The 18,287-nt window shown below is 51.5% G+C and overlaps 1 protein-coding gene across 2 annotated transcripts in view; it reads left to right on the top strand.

Annotated features, from left to right (window-relative positions):
* The window catches only part of LOC141164184 (hepatitis A virus cellular receptor 2 homolog), a 33,426-nt gene that overhangs the window by 13,029 nt on the left and 2,110 nt on the right, over positions 1-18,287 (top strand). The window contains exon 6 of one of the 2 annotated variants that reach the window (XM_073649318.1): positions 726-761. In XM_073649318.1, the coding sequence (XP_073505419.1) occupies positions 726-761 (36 nt within the window). Of the gene's footprint in view, positions 1-721; positions 762-18,287 lie in introns of both variants that reach the window. The other variant, XM_073649317.1, reaches the window with a different exon arrangement.

Consider the following 18,287-nt stretch of genomic DNA (forward strand, 5'->3'; position numbering starts at 1 on the left):
GGAGATGACTCGAAAATATCTGATAATCTTTCACCTGTCAGGTCCCATTGAAACATGTTAGCGGTTAAAAAATTCAGAATTTTGTAAAAAAACAAACAAATTTTTTTTGTCGCCATTTTCAATCACCTTTAATTTTTTATTTTCCCATCTATAAAGCTGTGTATGATCATCCCGAGATGTTGTTGATACATTGTTGGGGTATCTACAATTGTTTGATCGCTTCTTATTGCTTATTTTATAGGAGGTGCGATAATAACTAAAAACAGCCATTCTGGCATTTCCTTTTTTTTATTGGCTTTATTAAATGTATATTTTCATAGATTTGACTTTTACAGACGTAACAATACCAAATATGTTAGTTTTTTTAAATTGCTTTTTTATAAATTAGATGATTTAATTTTTTTATATATATTTTTTTATTTTTTTTATTAAGATCAGGGGTTTAATCGCTTGCACTATAAATTACATTACTACAGTATTTCAGTACATTATTAAGGAAATATGAGTTAATTCAGGGGGTCCCATATTGAGGACCCTCATCTCTTTCACTCTGGAGGACCTAATCTGTTCATTGATGATATTTTGAATTGTGTAATGCTCCATTTCACCTATGGTGGCGCTGCAGGGAAATTGAGCACTTGCTGATAATTCTGGCTGATCGTTGATGATCTCCTAAAGCAGGACACATCAGTATTAAATTGCAATCTTCTTTTTTTTTCAGACAGATATTGTAAAAGGAAAAATAAAAACTCATCTTCAAGGTCAGTGATAAACCTTATTAATATTTTGCAAGTCTACTGTCTGTGGATCTGCAGGTCATAAGCTTAGAAAGCTCGATGCCCCTGTCCCTCCCTCCTCTCTGTGCTTGGACATAGTTATCACACAGTGACATATCTTATCATCATGGCGATCTCATGGGGGCCGTTAGTACACCAGTAAGATCAGGAGCAGGGTAAGATCACACAGCTCTGCTCCTGACACAAATTCTGGGATCAGAGATAACTCTGATCCCCACAAATTAACTTCTTGAATGTTACAGTCAGTAGCAGACTGTGACCCTGCTCAGCCTTAACACCACCAAAATTTGGAGGTGGTGCTTATGTACAATCTACCCCTTTTTGGCATGAGACGCAACAAATTTGCCAGGTTTGTTTCCAACTTATTGAGCATGAACGCAATGTCTCTGCTGTCTGGACATGCAAAGTCAGACAACGATGCTGTGGGAAATACTCCCGTGTTTACTGTGCATGCTCAGGAAGCAAAGACATTGTGCACGTGCGCAGGCAGGAAACACATTGTGCTCATGCACAGCAAGTAAAGACAGTGTGCTCACGCACAGGAAGGAAAGACATTGTGCGCATGTGACTCGCCCCCTGGGCCTGTGCTGTGCTGCTGTGCAGGGGGAATACCCGGAGCCGGATCACTGGGGGTTGTAGTTCTCCGTGGCGGTGACCCAGTCCGTGCCCAGGGTGGTCAAACCAGTGGCAGTCTAAATGTTGTAATAAGTGTCCGACTACGCCACCCGTGGATTGCGGTCAGTGGGGACCGCCGCTGCGCTGCCGACCGCTGAGGCTGATGTTGGTTGCACAGCCGAGTATGGGATAACTCCCCACGGGAGGAGTATTGCCTCAGGGCAGCTAGTGTGGATAATGATGGGAGTGATGGTGTGAGCGTCCCAGTACTAATGGTGCTGGTGCGGCGAGGAACCACAGAGACGTGCAGTTGCAGTTTTCAATGCTTTACTCACAGTTCTTTATCAGGTCACTTGTGCACAGTTAGGACCGCCTGAGCCGTGCTGCGTTCACCAGGTGAGGGACTCGGTCAACTCCCAGGCAATTCCGGAGTGTGGTTCAGAGCTCCCTTCTCTTTCCTTTCTCTGGCTGTCCCCACCAGTGACCCACCTTTGTCCAGCTTCCTCGGGCCTTCTGTTGGCGAAACCTCTCTCCGGTTTCCCTGACCCTATACGGTATGCCTTTCTGGTGGATGTAGTGAGGGGTCGCACCAAGATGTGGTAACAACCTCCGGTCTTTGGCTGAGGAATCTGTTGCCTCCACCAATTTGGGTTCCGGTACCCTGTTCTGCCAACCCTTCACCCTGTATCTCCTGGGCATATGGGGTTCCTTCTGTCCTCGTGTCTCTGGGCCTTTCTCTGTGTTCCTTACTTCCTTTCTCCTCTGTTCCAGTTCCTTTCTTACTGTCCTTTCTGTTCCTTCTTCTCTCTCTCTCTCTCAGGCTCCAGCCTCCTGACAAGGCCTGCCTGCAGAGCAGAGCCCATGCAGGGGCTCTGCTTCCTGTCTTCTCCTCAGACTGTCTGTCTGAACTGACTACTGGACTGGACACTGATCTAAGATGGTGCCCACCTTTTATACCTCCTACTGACACCCGAGCCCAGGTGACTAGCAACCAATGGGCTCCTACCTATGCCCAGAGACCCACCCCTATCTGCTCCTACACCACTGGGTTTTCTTCCCCCTCCCCACTCCAGCCAGGAACAGATGCTGTCGTGCCTGCACTTCTGTCTAGTGGGAGCACCGTTGAGCTGTCCCTTGGAAATGGGGTGTGTGTGGTGCATGCAGCTTACCGAGCCCTAGTCCACACTCCATCCTTACCCGGGAGTGGAATATCACACCTCTGGTTCGAGGTGCAATACCCCTGTAGCAGCCGAGTCCTCGGGGTGCTACACATGCGCAGGCTGGAAAGACATCGTGCGCATGCGCAGGCAGGAAAGACAGTGTGCGCATGCGCAGGAAGGAAAGACATTGTGCACATGCGCAGGAAGGAAAGACATTGTGCACATGCGCAAGAAGAGAAGACATTGTGCACATGTGCAGGAAGGAATGACATTGTGCCCATGCGCAGCAAGTAAAGACATTGTGCTCACGCATAGTAAGGAAAGACAATGTGTGCATGCGCAGGATATTCAACATGGGTAGTGCAGAGAACATTAAACACATCCAGGGAAGGTGATTGCAGCATCTGAGGCTGAACTAGTCTGGATCGTGTGACAGAGTCACTGGGGTCATATGTGAGGGGAGGTATGTGTCCCTACGGCTGCCAGCCTGTGTGAACTGAACCTACAACTTTTCCCCAGCATGTTATACAGGTACTTCTCACTAAATTAGAATATCATCAAAAAGTTTATATATTTCAGTTCTTCAATACAAAAAGTGAAGCTCATATATTATATAGAGTCATTAAAAACAGAGTGATCTATTTCAAGTGTTTATCTTAAATCAGTAAATTAGAATACTTTATAACAACTGCTTGAAAAATGTTTTTAAAATCCGAAATGCTGGCCTACTGAAATGTATATTCAGTAAATGCCCTCAATACTTGGTCGGGGCTCCTTTTGCATCAATTACTGCATCAATGCGGCAATGTGGCATGGAGGCGATCAGCCTGTGGCACTGCTGAGGTGTTATGGAAGCCCAGGTGGCTTTGATAGCAGCCTTCAGCTCGTCTGCATTGTTGGGTTTGGTGTCTCTCATGGGGTTAAGGTCAGGCGAGTTTGCTGCCAATCAAGCACAGTGATACTGTTGTGTGTAAACCAGGTATTTGTACTTTTGGCAGTGTGGACAGGGGCCAAGTCCTGCTGGAGAACAAAATTTCCATCTCCTAAAAGCTTGTCAGCAGAGGGAAGCATGAAGTGCTCTAAAATGTCCTGGTAGACGGCTGCACTGACTTTGGTCTTGATAAAACACAGTGGACCTCCACCAGCAGATGACATGGCTCCATAAACCATCACTGATTGTGCAAACTTCACACTAGACCTCCAGCAGCTTGGATTGTGGCCTCTCCACTCTTCCCCCAGACTCTGGGACCTTGATTTCCAAATGAAAATTGGAACTCTGGGACCTTGTGGAGTGTGTCAATGACTGCCTTCTGAACATCTGTCAAGTCAAGAGTCTTCTCCTTGATTGTGGAGCCTACTGAAACAGACTAAGGGACCTTTTTAAATGCTTGGGAAGCCTTTGCAGGTGTTTTTCATTAATTATTTTAATTTACTGAGATAAGATGGAGAGGGGGCGCCAATAGCGCTGTTACCCAGACAAGTAGTGGTATAAAGGAAAAAGGATGTTCACCTTGGTGAGTTGTGAAATGCACAACTCATATGATGGTATAGTGGAGTGCTGCAGGAGACACCAAACCTCTAGGGTCCGAGTACCATAAGTTGTGGATGCAAGCACTGGGTATTGTGACTCACCCCCTGGGCCAGTGTTGTAGTGCGGCGCGCGTGCGCGCGGGGGATACCCGGAGCCGGATCCGATGGGGGTAGTAGTCTTCGTGTGGCGGTGACCTGGTCCGCGCCCAGGGTGGTCAAACTAAGTGGCAGTTATTGGTAGGATGGTATTAGTGTCCGACTACGCCACCCGTTGAATGCGGTTATGAAACCGCCGCTGCAGGGCAGACCGCTGAGGCCGGTGGTATAGGTGTGCAGCAATGTTGATATAACCCCCAACGGGAGAGGTATGGCCTCAGGGCAGCGGATGTGGGTGATGTTGGGAGTGATGGTGTGGATGTCCCAGCACTAACGGTGCGACAAGGAAGCACGGAGACGCGAGGGTACAGTTCAGGGCCTTTACTGATGGTACAAGGCAAATTCCCCCGGGAGTACTGGCTAGTAGTTGGGGCCTGGTCAGTCTGCGAGCAAGCCGGAGTTCCCCTGGCCAGGTGGAGTTGTAGGCCTTCCCGTTAGTCTGTACCCTTCCTGGCTACCCTGCTTTCGGCGGTTACAAGTAGCCCACGTCCCTGGGTATACCGTGTGGTGCTCACCCGTATGGCTGGTGACCTGGGGCCTCCTGTTAACCTCCGCTCCGGGATGGCGGTGCTGGTCCCTTCGTTGTGACTGAGCCTCCGGGCTTTTATGGCCAGAGGACCTGGAATCCCCTGCCGGATGGATTCTGCTGCTGGGTATATCTTAGTCCCCACAACCTCGGACTCCTGTGTCCGGTTTTAGTACCTTCTCCCAGGGCGAGCTCTGCACAGCTCCAACCCCTGGCGCTTCTCCTTGGCTCCTACAGAGCTCCTGATGTCTATCTGTCCCTGTTTCTGCGTGTCCAGACCAGACTCCGTCTCTGTCTGGAACTCCTCTCTCTAACCCTGCCTCAGCCCCAGTTTATGTAGGGGAAGTTCTTCCCCTCCCAGGACTGGGCAGGAGGTGTGGCATGCTTAGGATTCCTGCCCAGGAGACCTCCCACCTGCTCACAGACGTAATACTACTATTACTGTGGAAACCAGACCCCTGGGGTGCCACATTCCCCCCTAGTGAAATTTAGTACTCCCGGACTAAACATATATATATTTTTTTTTTTCAAAACATAACAGGGTATAAACAATAACAATTAAATACATGAGATGGTCACGGCGTGTCCGTAACCGGGAAGCAATAAGGGTGTCCATTTCACCAAAGAACAGGGAGCCGTAACCAGGTAGGGGTCTGTCCTGCCCCGAGTCTTCAACAGTCTTTAGTCCATTCCTGGGTTACGCTCCAAACATATTTACAACAGAGTTCCGGTTACTCACTGTCCATAACCTGTCAGTCCATATAAAGAAATCTGTAACTGAAAAACATAATTAGCAACGGCTACAACAAAACAGGTAAACATAAAATAGTTAAAGCAACTAGCCAACTTAGATTCTCCAACGTACGGGCATCTGGCCTCTGGTAACCCTAGTGGACCTACGGAGCTCACTAACTGGTCCTGCACTACAGGGTGTAGGAGGTGTTATGGGCAGGCTGGGCAGCTTTCTGCGCACTCTTTGGCTCACTAGGGGCACGGCAGGCTCACTACTAGCAGAGGGTTGATCCTCCTGTACTGCTGGCGTGGACTCTTCTGCCTCTTGGGCCGGCTGCTTTTCCAGCTCTACTGGTTCCTCTGTAGGCACTTGCGGGACTGGCTGGAGAAAGGTGAGGACGGGTACCACGACAGCACCGTTTACTTGTGTCCAAGACCGGGGGAAGTCTCCGAGTACAGTCCTGATCATTTCTTCCCTTTCCTCTGCGGGTCGAGGGTTTTCTTGATCTTCTTCTTCAGGGTTTTGCAGCTGCTTGGGACACTTCTTCAGGTGGTCTCTGGAGACAACGGCTGTGGTTTCTCCTCCATCCTTACTGATCACGCAAATCTTTGGGTTCTCATGGCTTGATGGCAGTACGGTGTACGGGTCCTTCTCCCACTGGTCGTCCAACTTGTGGAGCCGTCTTTTCCTCTTCAAGACCTGCTCTCCAGGTACCAGGGGAACAGCGGGAGCATACTGATTATAAGCCCTCTCTTGCCTTTCTCTAGCTTGAGACAGACTTCGCTCCACGCTCTCCTGCACTTTCCGATACTGCTGCTGCCGTCCTGTATCCCAGTCTGCCTCTGGCGAGGTGTCTTCGGGCGTCAGGACTCCCATATCCAGGTCGATAGGCAGCTTACCAGGCCTCGCTCTCATTAGGTAAGCCGGGGTACAGTTGGTAGAACCTACAGGGATGTGGTTGTATAGGTCCACCAGATCAGGCAGCTTCTCAGGCCACAGACTGCGTTCTTCCAGGGGCAATGTTTTCAGGAGGTCTATCACCACCTGGTTCATCTTCTCGCAAAGTCCATTAGTTTGTGGGTGATAGGGCTTTGTTCTTATCTTCGTGCAGCCATACAGGTTGCAGAACTCCTGGAAGACTTCCGCTTCGAAGGCTGGCCCTTGGTCTGTCAGCACTTGGTCCGGGTACCCGTGTGGACGGCAGAAGTGCTGCTGGAAGGCTCTAGCTGCTGTTTGAGCCGTTAAGTCCTTGACCGGGACCACCACCAGGAACCGGGAGTAATGATCTACGATTGTGAGGGCGTAGACATACCCAGATCTGCTTGGAGCCAGTTTCACATGGTCCAGGGCTACCAGTTCCAGTGGCTGTCTGGTGATGATGGGCTGCAAGGGAGTCTTCTGGCTGGCACGATCCTTTCTTCTCAGGTGGCACGGGCCACAGTCTCTGCACCACCTCTCGATGGCTCCTCTCATGCCTACCCAGTAGAACCGTTCACGCAACAAGAACTCCAGCTTCTTCCATCCGAAATGCCCTGCTCCGTTGTGGTATGCCTCCAGGATCATAGCCGCGTCTCGTCTTGGGACCACTACCTGCCAGGTCAACTCATGTGTTCGAGAGTTAACCATTCTCCGGCACAGCTTTTCCCTGTAGAGGAACAGCTTACTTTTCTCCTTCCACAGTTGCTTGGTCTCCTCCGGAGCGTCTGGGTCAAGACTGGCATCGGCTTGGGTCAGCATTTCCTTCACCAGACGGACTGCAGGATCACTGTCTTGCGTTTCTGCCCAGTTGTAGTGGGGCAAGGGATTGAACGTCACAGAGCGCCTGTCCTTCACACGGTGGGAATACAAGGTAATCCCATGACGGTGGAATGCAGGGAGCTCGACTTCTTCCAGATCTTCTGGATCTTCCCCTACGTCCAGTAAGTTCGGCATTCTAGACAGGGCATCCGCGTTGGCATTTGAGCGTCCTGCCCGGTATTTGATGGTGAATTCAAAGTTGGACAGCGGGCCATCCATCTCTGTTCCAGGGCACCGAGCCTTGCAGTGTCCAGGTGTGTCAACGGGTTGTTATCCGTGTACACGGTGAATTTGGAGGAGGCAAGGTAATGCTTGAAACGTTCGGTCACTGCCCACACTACTGCCAGGAACTCCAGCTTGAATGAGCTATAATTCTCAGGGTTCCTCTCCGTGGGCCGTAGCTTTCGGCTGGCGTAAGCGATTACCCGTTCTTTCCCTTGCTGGATCTGGGACAGTACGGCTCCTAGCCCGATGTTGCTTGCGTCCGTGTGGAGGATAAAGGGCTGGCTGTAGTCTGGATATGCCAGGATTTCATCCCCCGTGAGGGCCATTTTCAGCTGGCAGAAGGACTCCTCTTCCAGCTTTTCCCACCTGAAGGGCGGCTTCTGGTTTTTGGCTTTTCGAGATTGACCTATCAGGAGGTCCTGCATAGGGGCTGCCATTTTGGTGAAACCGGGAATGAATCTTCGGTAGTAGCCTACCAACCCGAGGAACTGCCGCACTTCCTTTATGCTGGAGGGTCTTGGCCAGTCCTTAATCACAGTGATCTTATCAGGGTCGGGAGCCACTCCGTCAGCACTCACCACGTGTCCCAGGTATTGCACCTTTGGTTTCAGGAGGTGACACTTGGAGGGTTTCACCTTTAGGCCGTAGTTTGCCAGAGCTTCAAACACTTCTGCCAGGTGTTTCAGGTGGTCCTCGTAGGTCTTGGAATAGACGATGACATCGTCCAGGTATAACAGGACCGTCTCGAAGTTCCGGTGTCCCAGACAGCATTCCATCAACCGTTGGAAGGTTCCTGGTGCGTTGCAGAGCCCGAACGGCATACAGTTAAATTCGCTGAGACCCATCGGGGTGGTGAATGCGGTCTTCTCCCGGTCCGCCTCTGCTACAGGAACCTGCCAGTACCCGCTAGTGAGATCCAAAGTAGAGAAGAAGTTAGCAGATTTTAATGCAGCTAAGGACTCTTCTATCCTTGGTAACGGGTACGCATCTGTAGCACCCTGAGGATTCGGCTGCTACAGGGGTATTGCACCTCACTCCAGAGGTGTGGTATTCCACTCCCGGGTAAGGATGGAGTGTGGGACTGAGCTCAGTAGGCTGCATGCACTACATACATCCCATTTCCAGGGGACAGAACAACGGTACTCCCACCAAGTATATGTGCAGGTACGACAGCGTCTGTCCCTGGCTGGAGTGGGAGGGGGGTGGAACATCCCAGTAGTGTAGGGGCAGATAGGGGGAGTAGTCTGGGTAAAGCTAGGAGCTCATTGGGTGCTAGTCACCTGGGCTCACACATAGAGGGAGTATATATGGTGGGCACCATCTTAGATCAGGGTTCAGTTCAGAGAGGAGGAGAAGCAGAGCAGAGGAGCTCAGCCAGGAGGGCTGACAGGGAGCTGTGGCTCCGGCTGGGCCCAGCTCCAGAGCCAAGCCTGCAGAGGAGAGAGGAGAAAGAAGGACCCAGAGAGAAAGACAGAGGGAACCCCAAGAACCCAGAAACAGACCAGAAAGGGTGAAGGGTTGGCGGACACGGGTACCGGAACCCGAACTGGTGGAGGCCACTTATCCTCAGCCAGGAACCGGAGGTCGTGGTCAAGATTTGCCACGACCCTCACCAAATCCACCAGAAAGGCACACCAAGCATAGGGTCAGGGAACCCAGAGGAGGTTTGACCACTAAGAGACCCGAGGGAGCCGGCCAAAGGTGGATCCCTGGTGGGAACGGCCAGAGACAGAGAGAGAGAAGGGAGCTCAGGACCACGCTCCAGAACTGCCTGGGGGTTAGCCAAGTCCAGGACCTGGTGGACGCAGCACGGCTCGGGTGGTCACTCAAGGCCAGAGTGACTGAGAGAACAACCGTGAGTAAAAACCCTGAAACTGCACCTCAAGTCTCTGACTCTCCTTTCTACAACATAACTACACCCATCATCCACACCTGCTGCCCTGAGGCCATACCCCTCCCGTTGGGGGTTATACCATCACTGCTGCACATATACCACCGGCCTCAGCGGACTGCTCTGCAGCGGCGGCTTCAAAGCCGCACTCAACGGGTGGCGTAGTCGATCAAATTAACATCTACTGCCATAGACTGCCACTTAGTTTGACACCCTGGGCACGGACCGGGTCACCGCCACAAGGACTACTACCCCCATCGAGATCCGGCTCCGGGTATCCCTTGCACATGGCCCAGGGGGCGCGTCAACTTTTGGCGTAGTCGGCAGGATCACGTGCCCGCAACCATCGGGTACTGCGTGCCTGAAGAAAAGTTCACATTTACCTCAAAAAGAAGTCTCCCGCCAATTCCGGAGGGTCCCCGCCATCGGACGCCATCTCGGATCGTTCCCGCCATTTGCCCGTCATCTGCAGTCTTTTCCCGCCATCTGCAGTGTTTCCCGCCATTGGGAAGCGGTTCCCGCCATCTGAGAAGATTTCCCGCCCTGGCAGAGCGGACGCCATTATGGGCGTGCCAGAGGGTGGCAAGAGGCCACCTCCCATCGTGGGCCAGGACCAAGAATGGCGCCAAAAACGAAGACCGCCCCCACCAGCAGAGGCTGCGATGCTAGTGATGTCCATCAGTGTGAGAGAACTGCCCCTGGAGCTGTCAATCACCAAGTTGCCCCAGGACCGCCCTCAATGGGGGCGGAGACAGAACAAAAGAGCGAAGATGGGTGCAGCCTGGAGAAGTCTGGAGGAGCCGTACCCGGAGATGGAGGGAGAGGCAGGCAGCACCGACCCTGTGGTCAGGAGCCTGATGCAAGCCACCACCCCACAAGACCTGGTGGAGATCCTGGCACAGCTCCCCCGAGACCGGGAGCATGCACAGACCGCGCTGGAGGGCCTCGCACGGAGGATGGCCCAGGTGCAGCGAGAAACGCTGACGGAATGGAGCAGGGAGGTGGCCCAGCAGGCTGGAGCCCGCCAGCGGAGCACACCACCCGCATCGAGGAGCACGCCTGCCCCTGAAGAGGATGCAGAAGGGACGGAGGCCGGAGACGACGCCGCAGAGGGAGCTGAAGAGACGGAGGCAAGTAAAGGGGACGTCACTACCCCAAACCCAGCCACCGTAAGCCTACCCCCGCTCCCCGTCGCAGAGCCCGAAGTCCCACTGATCGTGCCCGTTGCCGCACCGCTACCGCTCCAGACTAGGCCCCAAGCAGGAGCCGCGACCACGCCCCCTGTGACGTCACGCGCCTCAACCCTGAGCGCGGCCAAGCAGGAGACGCCACCGGCCTGGTCGCAAGGCCGAGTGCCCCCGGGCGCCGCCGTCTTCACGGTGCCCTTTACCTTCAGGGTACCCCAAGCCTGGTCGCAAGGCCTAGTGATCCCGGGCGCCGCTGCCACCACCGCGCCCTCAACTTCCACTGTGCCGCACCTGGGTGAAGACTTGCTTGCCCAACACACTTGCCCAGATGGGCAGCCCTTTGCGTGGCCACCGGAGTACCACCATCCCCGACTCCGGAAAGAAAGACCCCTGGATGAGCCCCTGATCCCAGCTCCGGCGCCCGCCAAGATCACCCCACTGGAGGAGACCTCATCGGGTTCACTCAAGAGGACCCGGACGGGTCTGAAGAATACAGAGAGGAAGCATCAGGAGGACGCCGTTATTAGAGTACGGTAAAAAAAAAAGAACTGTATATAGTTACCCGTCGGGGTATGAGAACTGTTATAAGTACTGCTGCTAGTTAAAATATAGTCCCCGTTGGGACCAGTGAACTGTTCCAGTGTGTCCCATATCCCTTAACAGGCTGAGGACTGTGAGCAGCCATCCCTAATCCCACTGGCCGAGGACTGAGAGCGGCCACCTTCCCTTGTATATAGTTGCGCTTCCTAAAGCGCCCCCTACCGGTTTTATAGGAAACTGTTTTTTCTACCAGAGACTGTGGCACTTACCTGGTCACAATTTGCACAAGTGGCCAGAGGACAAAAATGTTTATAATGAAAAGTTTTATATGAAGAGTATTATGCTGCTGATATATATATAGTGTTTTATATGTTTATGATGTTTTGAAAAAAAAAATTGTATGTTTTATGTTTTTGCTCTTTTACAGCCCGAGGACGTGCTGTGATTTACCAGGGGGGAATGTAGCACCCTGAGGATTCGGCTGCTACAGGGGTATTGCACCTCACTCCAGAGGTGTGGTATTCCACTCCCGGGTAAGGATGGAGTGTGGGACTGAGCTCAGTAGGCTGCATGCACTACATACATCCCATTTCCGGGGGACAGAACTACGGTACTCCCACCAAGTATATGTGCAGGTACGACAGCGTCTGTCCCTGGCTGGAGTGGGAGGGGGGTGGAACATCCCAGTAGTGTAGGGGCAGATAGGGGGAGTAGTCTGGGTAAAGCTAGGAGCTCATTGGGTGCTAGTCACCTGGGCTCACACATAGAGGGAGTATATATGGTGGGCACCATCTTAGATCAGGGTTCAGTTCAGAGAGGAGGAGAAGCAGAGCAGAGGAGCTCAGCCAGGAGGGCTGACAGGGAGCTGTGGCTCCGGCTGGGCCCAGCTCCAGAGCCAAGCCTGCAGAGGAGAGAGGAGAAAGAAGGACCCAGAGAGAAAGACAGAGGGAACCCCAAGAACCCAGAAACAGACCAGAAAGGGTGAAGGGTTGGCGGACACGGGTACCGGAACCCGAACTGGTGGAGGCCACTTATCCTCAGCCAGGAACCAGAGGTCGTGGTCAAGATTTGCCACGACCCTCACCAAATCCACCAGAAAGGCACACCAAGCATAGGGTCAGGGAACCCAGAGGAGGTTTGACCACTAAGAGACCCGAGGGAGCCGGCCAAAGGTGGATCCCTGGTGGGAACGGCCAGAGACAGAGAGAGAGAAGGGAGCTCAGGACCACGCTCCAGAACTGCCTGGGGGTTAGCCGAGTCCAGGACCTGGTGGACGCAGCACGGCTCGGGTGGTCACTCAAGGCCAGAGTGACTGAGAGAACAACCGTGAGTAAAAACCCTGAAACTGCACCTCAAGTCTCTGACTCTCCTTTCTACAACATAACTACACCCATCATCCACACCTGCTGCCCTGAGGCCATACCCCTCCCGTTGGGGGTTATACCATCACTGCTGCACATATACCACCGGCCTCAGCGGACTGCTCTGCAGCGGCGGCTTCAAAGCCGCACTCAACGGGTGGCGTAGTCGATCAAATTAACATCTACTGCCATAGACTGCCACTTAGTTTGACACCCTGGGCACGGACCGGGTCACCGCCACAAGGACTACTACCCCCATCGAGATCCGGCTCCGGGTATCCCTTGCACATGGCCCAGGGGGCGCGTCACATCTTTGTGTGTGATACGGTTGACCTTCCTGTAGTCTACACACATTCTCATAGTGTTGTCCTTCTTTTTCACTAAGACTAGTGGAGCTGCCCAGGGGCTACAGCTGTCCCTGATTACCCCAGCCTCCTTCATGTCTCTAAGCATCCCCTTGGCGTGTTGGTAGTGTGCAGGGGGTACGGGTCGGTATCTCTCCTTTATGGGAGGATGGTCTCCCGTGGGGATGTGGTGTTCTACCCCCTTTACTCGCCCGAAGTCTAACGGGTGTTTACTAAACACTCTCTCGTACTCTTGAACCACCCGATAGACTCCTTGTTTCTGGTGTGAGGGAGTGGAGTCAGTACCCAGATGTAGTTGCTGACACCAGTCCTCCACTGGTTTCTTAGAGCCGTTACCTTCCTCTGGTTGAGATGGAGGCAAGGGTTCCACGGCCTGTACAGAATTCTGGTTTATGGTGAACAATTTAGCTAGCGTGGCATACCGGGGCAGGTGTACTTCTCTCTCACCGATATTTATGATGCGAACGGGCACCCTCCCATGGCATACATCGACCACCCCCCGTGCTGTCAAAATGGTGGGCCTACTGTCTGAGTAGACGGGTTCTACCATTGCTTGGTAGTCTCTACCTCTTAGACCAATAGCTGCCCGGCACCAAATCATCATCTCACTTTTTGGGGGCATGGCAATAGGGAACGGGTCACACATTCTCACGCTACCTATCTCACCACCAGATAGTTCCACCTGTTGCCGCTTCATCAGTGCCCGGATCTCTTTTTGGAGCACACGCTGCTGGCCGGAACTGGCGTTCTTGGCAACCTGCTGTAAAATGAGAATCACCTCTGCAAGACAATTTTCAATTACATTGGTTCCCAGGGTGATTCTAGGGTGACTCTCATGACGGTCTATGTCCACTATAATCAGTCCTTGTGCCGCCAGTTCGACTTTACCGATTTTAATGGTCACCTCCTTGAATCCCACCTACGTCACGGGCTGACCATTGCTGGCGATGATACTCAGGTCGTCGTCTGGGTAGCGGGTTATGTCCGAATCATTCCAGTACTGCTTGAAGAGCACGTACGGGATGGTGGTGATCTGTGACCCAGTGTCTAGTAGGGCACTCATAGGAATGCCATCCAGTACCACAGGCAAGATTGGACGTCCCCCTACGTATTTATCATGCCAGTTTGATGGGCCTGATGGTCTTATGCCTGGGGGTTGGCCCTCTACCCCAGGTTGTGCCCGTTTAAATGACAGTACCTTGCCACATGTCCGGGTTGATTGCAGCGGCGGCAAATAGGTCGTCCGTCCTCGTTGTATCGATCGCTGGGTCTTCCTCTGGCCGGTGGGGTCCTCCTTGGTCAGCGCCACGGGATGTCCTCCGGTCCGGATGCCAGCTCGATCTTCCCTGCAGTAGAAACCTGTAAAGACTGCACAGTTCGGGTTAGCGCGGCAACGCTTTTAGTTAGCTCTTGGACCTGATGGTGCAGGTCTGTAGCCGGGTCACTGTTTAAAGCCTGCGCATCAGCTCCCACAGGCCCTGCAGACAAGGGCGCCGTCTCCTGGTGATAAGTGATAGCAGGGCGCCTGTGGGTCACAGCGCCACCTGGTGCCGGTTCTCGGAGCACCCGGATGGCTCTGTCCTTGAACTGTGCAAAGTCCAGGTCAGGGTCCTGTAAGGCCATTGCCCGCAACTGGGTTCGGTGGGCATTGCACAGTAGACCCTCAATGAATTGTTCAGCCAACAGCTTATCTTCATTTCCCACGCTGTCAGGGTCTGCCTGCTTAATGGCTCTCAGGGCCTCTTGTAGGTTTAGAGCATAGTCTCTTATACTCTCATGTGCCCGTTGTTTGCACCCATAAAATCTTAGTTTTATTTCGGCTGAGGTGCGGGTGTCAAATGTGTCTTTCAGCCGGGTTAGTATGTCTCTGACAGTCCTCTTCCTCCCAGGTGGCCAGGACTTTACCTCTCTTTGGGCTGCCCCGATTAATTGGGCCACCAGGATGCTCACTTTTTGCGCCTCCGTGAGGGGATACACCTGGAAGAGGCTATCCAGCCTTTCTCTGAAGTCATTTAGGGTATGTGACTCCCCTGAGTACTGGGGTAGCCAGGCTGTCCCCGGGATATAGGGCATGGTGAAAGGCATGACCGCAGCAGCGGTGGCGCTGGCGGCGGCTGTGGCGGTGAAGCTCTCCTCCGTATCCGACATCCTCCTCCCCCCTAGTGGACCGTGGCCTACCTTGCGATGATCCTCTTCCGTAGGCCGCGGCTCCGCAGTGGATCGTCAGGGTTGAGGACCTTCCGTCGCGCTCCTGTGACGTCGGCGTCTGCTGGGCTCCTTCCAGGACCTTACGCAACGTCCGGACGTGAGGCGGGGCTTCAGTTCTCGCGGGCTTTCGGAGTCCACGCCCCTCTTCTTCCCGCGCGGCGCCCTCAGGATGGCGTCCAATGGCGGGAAAACTCCACGGATGGCGGGAAGAAGGCAGAAGATGGCGTCGGATGGCGGGAATCGGCTCCAGATGGCGGGAAACGACTCCGGACGGCGGGAAACTTCACCACAGGTAAGTATAAAAGTCTCTTTTTTCAGGCACGCAGTACCCGGTGGTTGCGGGCACGTAATCCTGCCGACTACGCCAAAGTTGACTCACCCCCTGGGCCAGTGTTGTAGTGCGGCGCGGTGACCCGGTCCGCGCCCAGGGTGGTCAAACTAAGTGGCAGTTATTGGTAGGATGGTATTAGTGTCCGACTACACCACCCGTTGAATGCGGTTATGAAACCGCCGCTGCAGGGCAGACCGCTGAGGCCGGTGGTATAGGTGTGCAGCAATGTTGATATAACCCCCAACGGGAGAGGTATGGCCTCAGGGCAGCGGATGTGGGTGATGTTGGGAGTGATGGTGTGGATGTCCCAGCACTAACGGTGCGACAAGGAAGCACGGAGACGCGAGGGTACAGTTCAGGGCCTTTACTGATGGTACAAGGCAAATTCCCCCGGGAGTACTGGCTAGTAGTTGGGGCCTGGTCAGTCTGCGAGCAAGCCGGAGTTCCCCTGGCCAGGTGGAGTTGTAGGCCTTCCCGTTAGTCTGTACCCTTCCTGGCTACCCTGCTTTCGGCGGTTACAAGTAGCCCACGTCCCTGGGTATACCGTGTGGTGCTCACCCGTATGGCTGGTGACCTGGGGCCTCCTGTTAACCTCCGCTCCGGCATGGCGGTGCTGGTCCCTTCGTTGTGACTGAGCCTCCGGGCTTTTATGGCCAGAGGACCTGGAATCCCCTGCCGGATGGATTCTGCTGCTGGGTATATCTTAGTCCCCACAGCCTCGGACTCCTGTGTCCGGTTTTAGTACCTTCTCCCAGGGCGAGCTCTGCACAGCTCCAGTCCCTGGCGCTTCTCCTTGGCTCCTACAGAGCTCCTGATGTCTATCTGTCCCTGTTTCTGCGTGTCCAGACCAGACTCCGTCTCTGTCTGGAACTCCTCTCTCTAACCCTGCCTCAGCCCCAGTTTATGTAGGGGAAGTTCTTCCCCTCCCAGGACTGGGCAGGAGGTGTGGCATGCTTAGGATTCCTGCCCAGGAGACCTCCCACCTGCTCACAGACGTAATACTACTATTACTGTGGAAACCAGACCCCTGGGGTGCCACATTTGCATCCCTTTTTTGACCTGGAGGAGCACGGAATCATTGGCACTTTCTTGCATCCACAACTTAATTTACTGAGATAATGACTTTTGTGTTTTCATTTGCTGTAAGCCATAATCATCAACATTAACAGAAATAAACACTTGAAATAGATCACTCTGTTTGTAATGACACTATATAATATATGAGTTTCACTTTTTGGATTGAAGAACTGAAATAAATTAACTTTTTGATGATATTCTAATTTTGTGAGATGCACCTGTATGTTGGGGGTGTAATCACCATTGTGAAAGGAGTGGTTTTGTGTGAATGGCATAGAGATCGTGTGGGAAGTCATTCACCATACCTCCCCTCAGGGTGTGGCTGAGCAAGCTTAAATGCTCAGGCACTATTTTCTTTTCTCTCTACTTCTGGAAGCAGCCGAGTGAGTCGTCTTACCACAGTGGGTAGACACCTTGCCGGACTAGCCCTAGTTTATTTGCAGATGATGAGCGACACTATATAACTTGTTTTTGTAAAAGTATCTACATTTGGATGGAACATCTAGAACATTCATTTAGTGTGAACATAAGACTCCATAGTGTTATATTAGTGGTTTAAACATGTTGGGGGAAATGCAGGTTGCCTTTGTTAGCAGTTTCTAGTACCCCAACAGGACAAAGACCGAAATTAGGATCACAATTTTTTATAAAATAATAATTGCAGCATAATATCTTGTTTGTTACCCAATTCTTCATATTCAATACCTGCAAAAAATGTTTTTATCCCATTCTTTCCATTTAATACCTGTAAAATTGCTGTTTTTTATCCAATTCTTCTGGTCCAATACCTGCAAAATAGTTTGTTTATAAAATTCTTTGCATGTAATACCTGGAAAACTGCTGTTTTTTATCTAATTCTTCCCATTCAATACCTTCAAAATTGCTGTTCTTTATTCAGTTTTGCAAATTGCCCCTTCAATACCTGCAAAATTGCTGTTTTTAGTCAATTCTTCCCGTGTAAACCCAACAAAATTATTGTTCTTTATCCAATTCTGCCAATTGCCCATTTAGTGTCTGATATATTACTGTTTTTATCCAATTCTACCCATTCAATACCTACAAAATTGCTGTTTTTTATCTAATTCTTCTTATTCAATACCTATAGAATTACTGTTTTTTATTCAATTCTGCCAATTGCCCTTTCAATACATGTAAAATTGCTAAGTTTTACCCAATTATTCTCATTAAGTAACCTCAAAATAGTTTTTATATCCATTCTTTCTAGCCAATACTTGCAAAATTGCTTGTTTTTTTATCCAATTACTTTGATTTAATACCTGAAAAATTGTTACTATCCCATTCAATAACTGCAAAATTGTTTTTTTAGCCAATTCTTCCCAGAAAAATGTGACAAAAGTCAAACAATAAATTATAAACAGCATCACTCTTGCACATGGGTTCACTGTTGCATTGCAGCTCAGCCTTATTTAATTGAATGTAATACCAATTAAAGCCTCTGGCAAAATTGCTGTTTTTTTCATCCAATTCTTCCCATTCAATACCTTCAAAATTTTTGTTTTTTTATGCAATTCAATACCTGCTAAATTGCTGAATTTTATCCAATACTTCACACTCAAAACCCGTTAAATTGTTTTTTTTTTATCCAATTCCTCCCATTCAATACCTGAAAAGATTGCTGTTTATCAAATTCTTCAAATTCAATACCTGCAAAATTGCTGCTTTTTATCCAATTTTTCCCATTAAGTAGCTGCAAAATTGCTGTTTGTCATCCAACTCTTCCCAGAAAAATGTAATAGAAGTCAAACAATAAATTATAAGCAGCACCAC

This window comes from Phyllobates terribilis, unplaced genomic scaffold (assembly GCF_046119375.1).
Source record: "Phyllobates terribilis strain yellow unplaced genomic scaffold, ASM4611937v1 Scaffold_10__3_contigs__length_209671492, whole genome shotgun sequence".
In the NCBI taxonomy this organism is placed as follows: Eukaryota; Metazoa; Chordata; class Amphibia; order Anura; family Dendrobatidae; genus Phyllobates; species Phyllobates terribilis.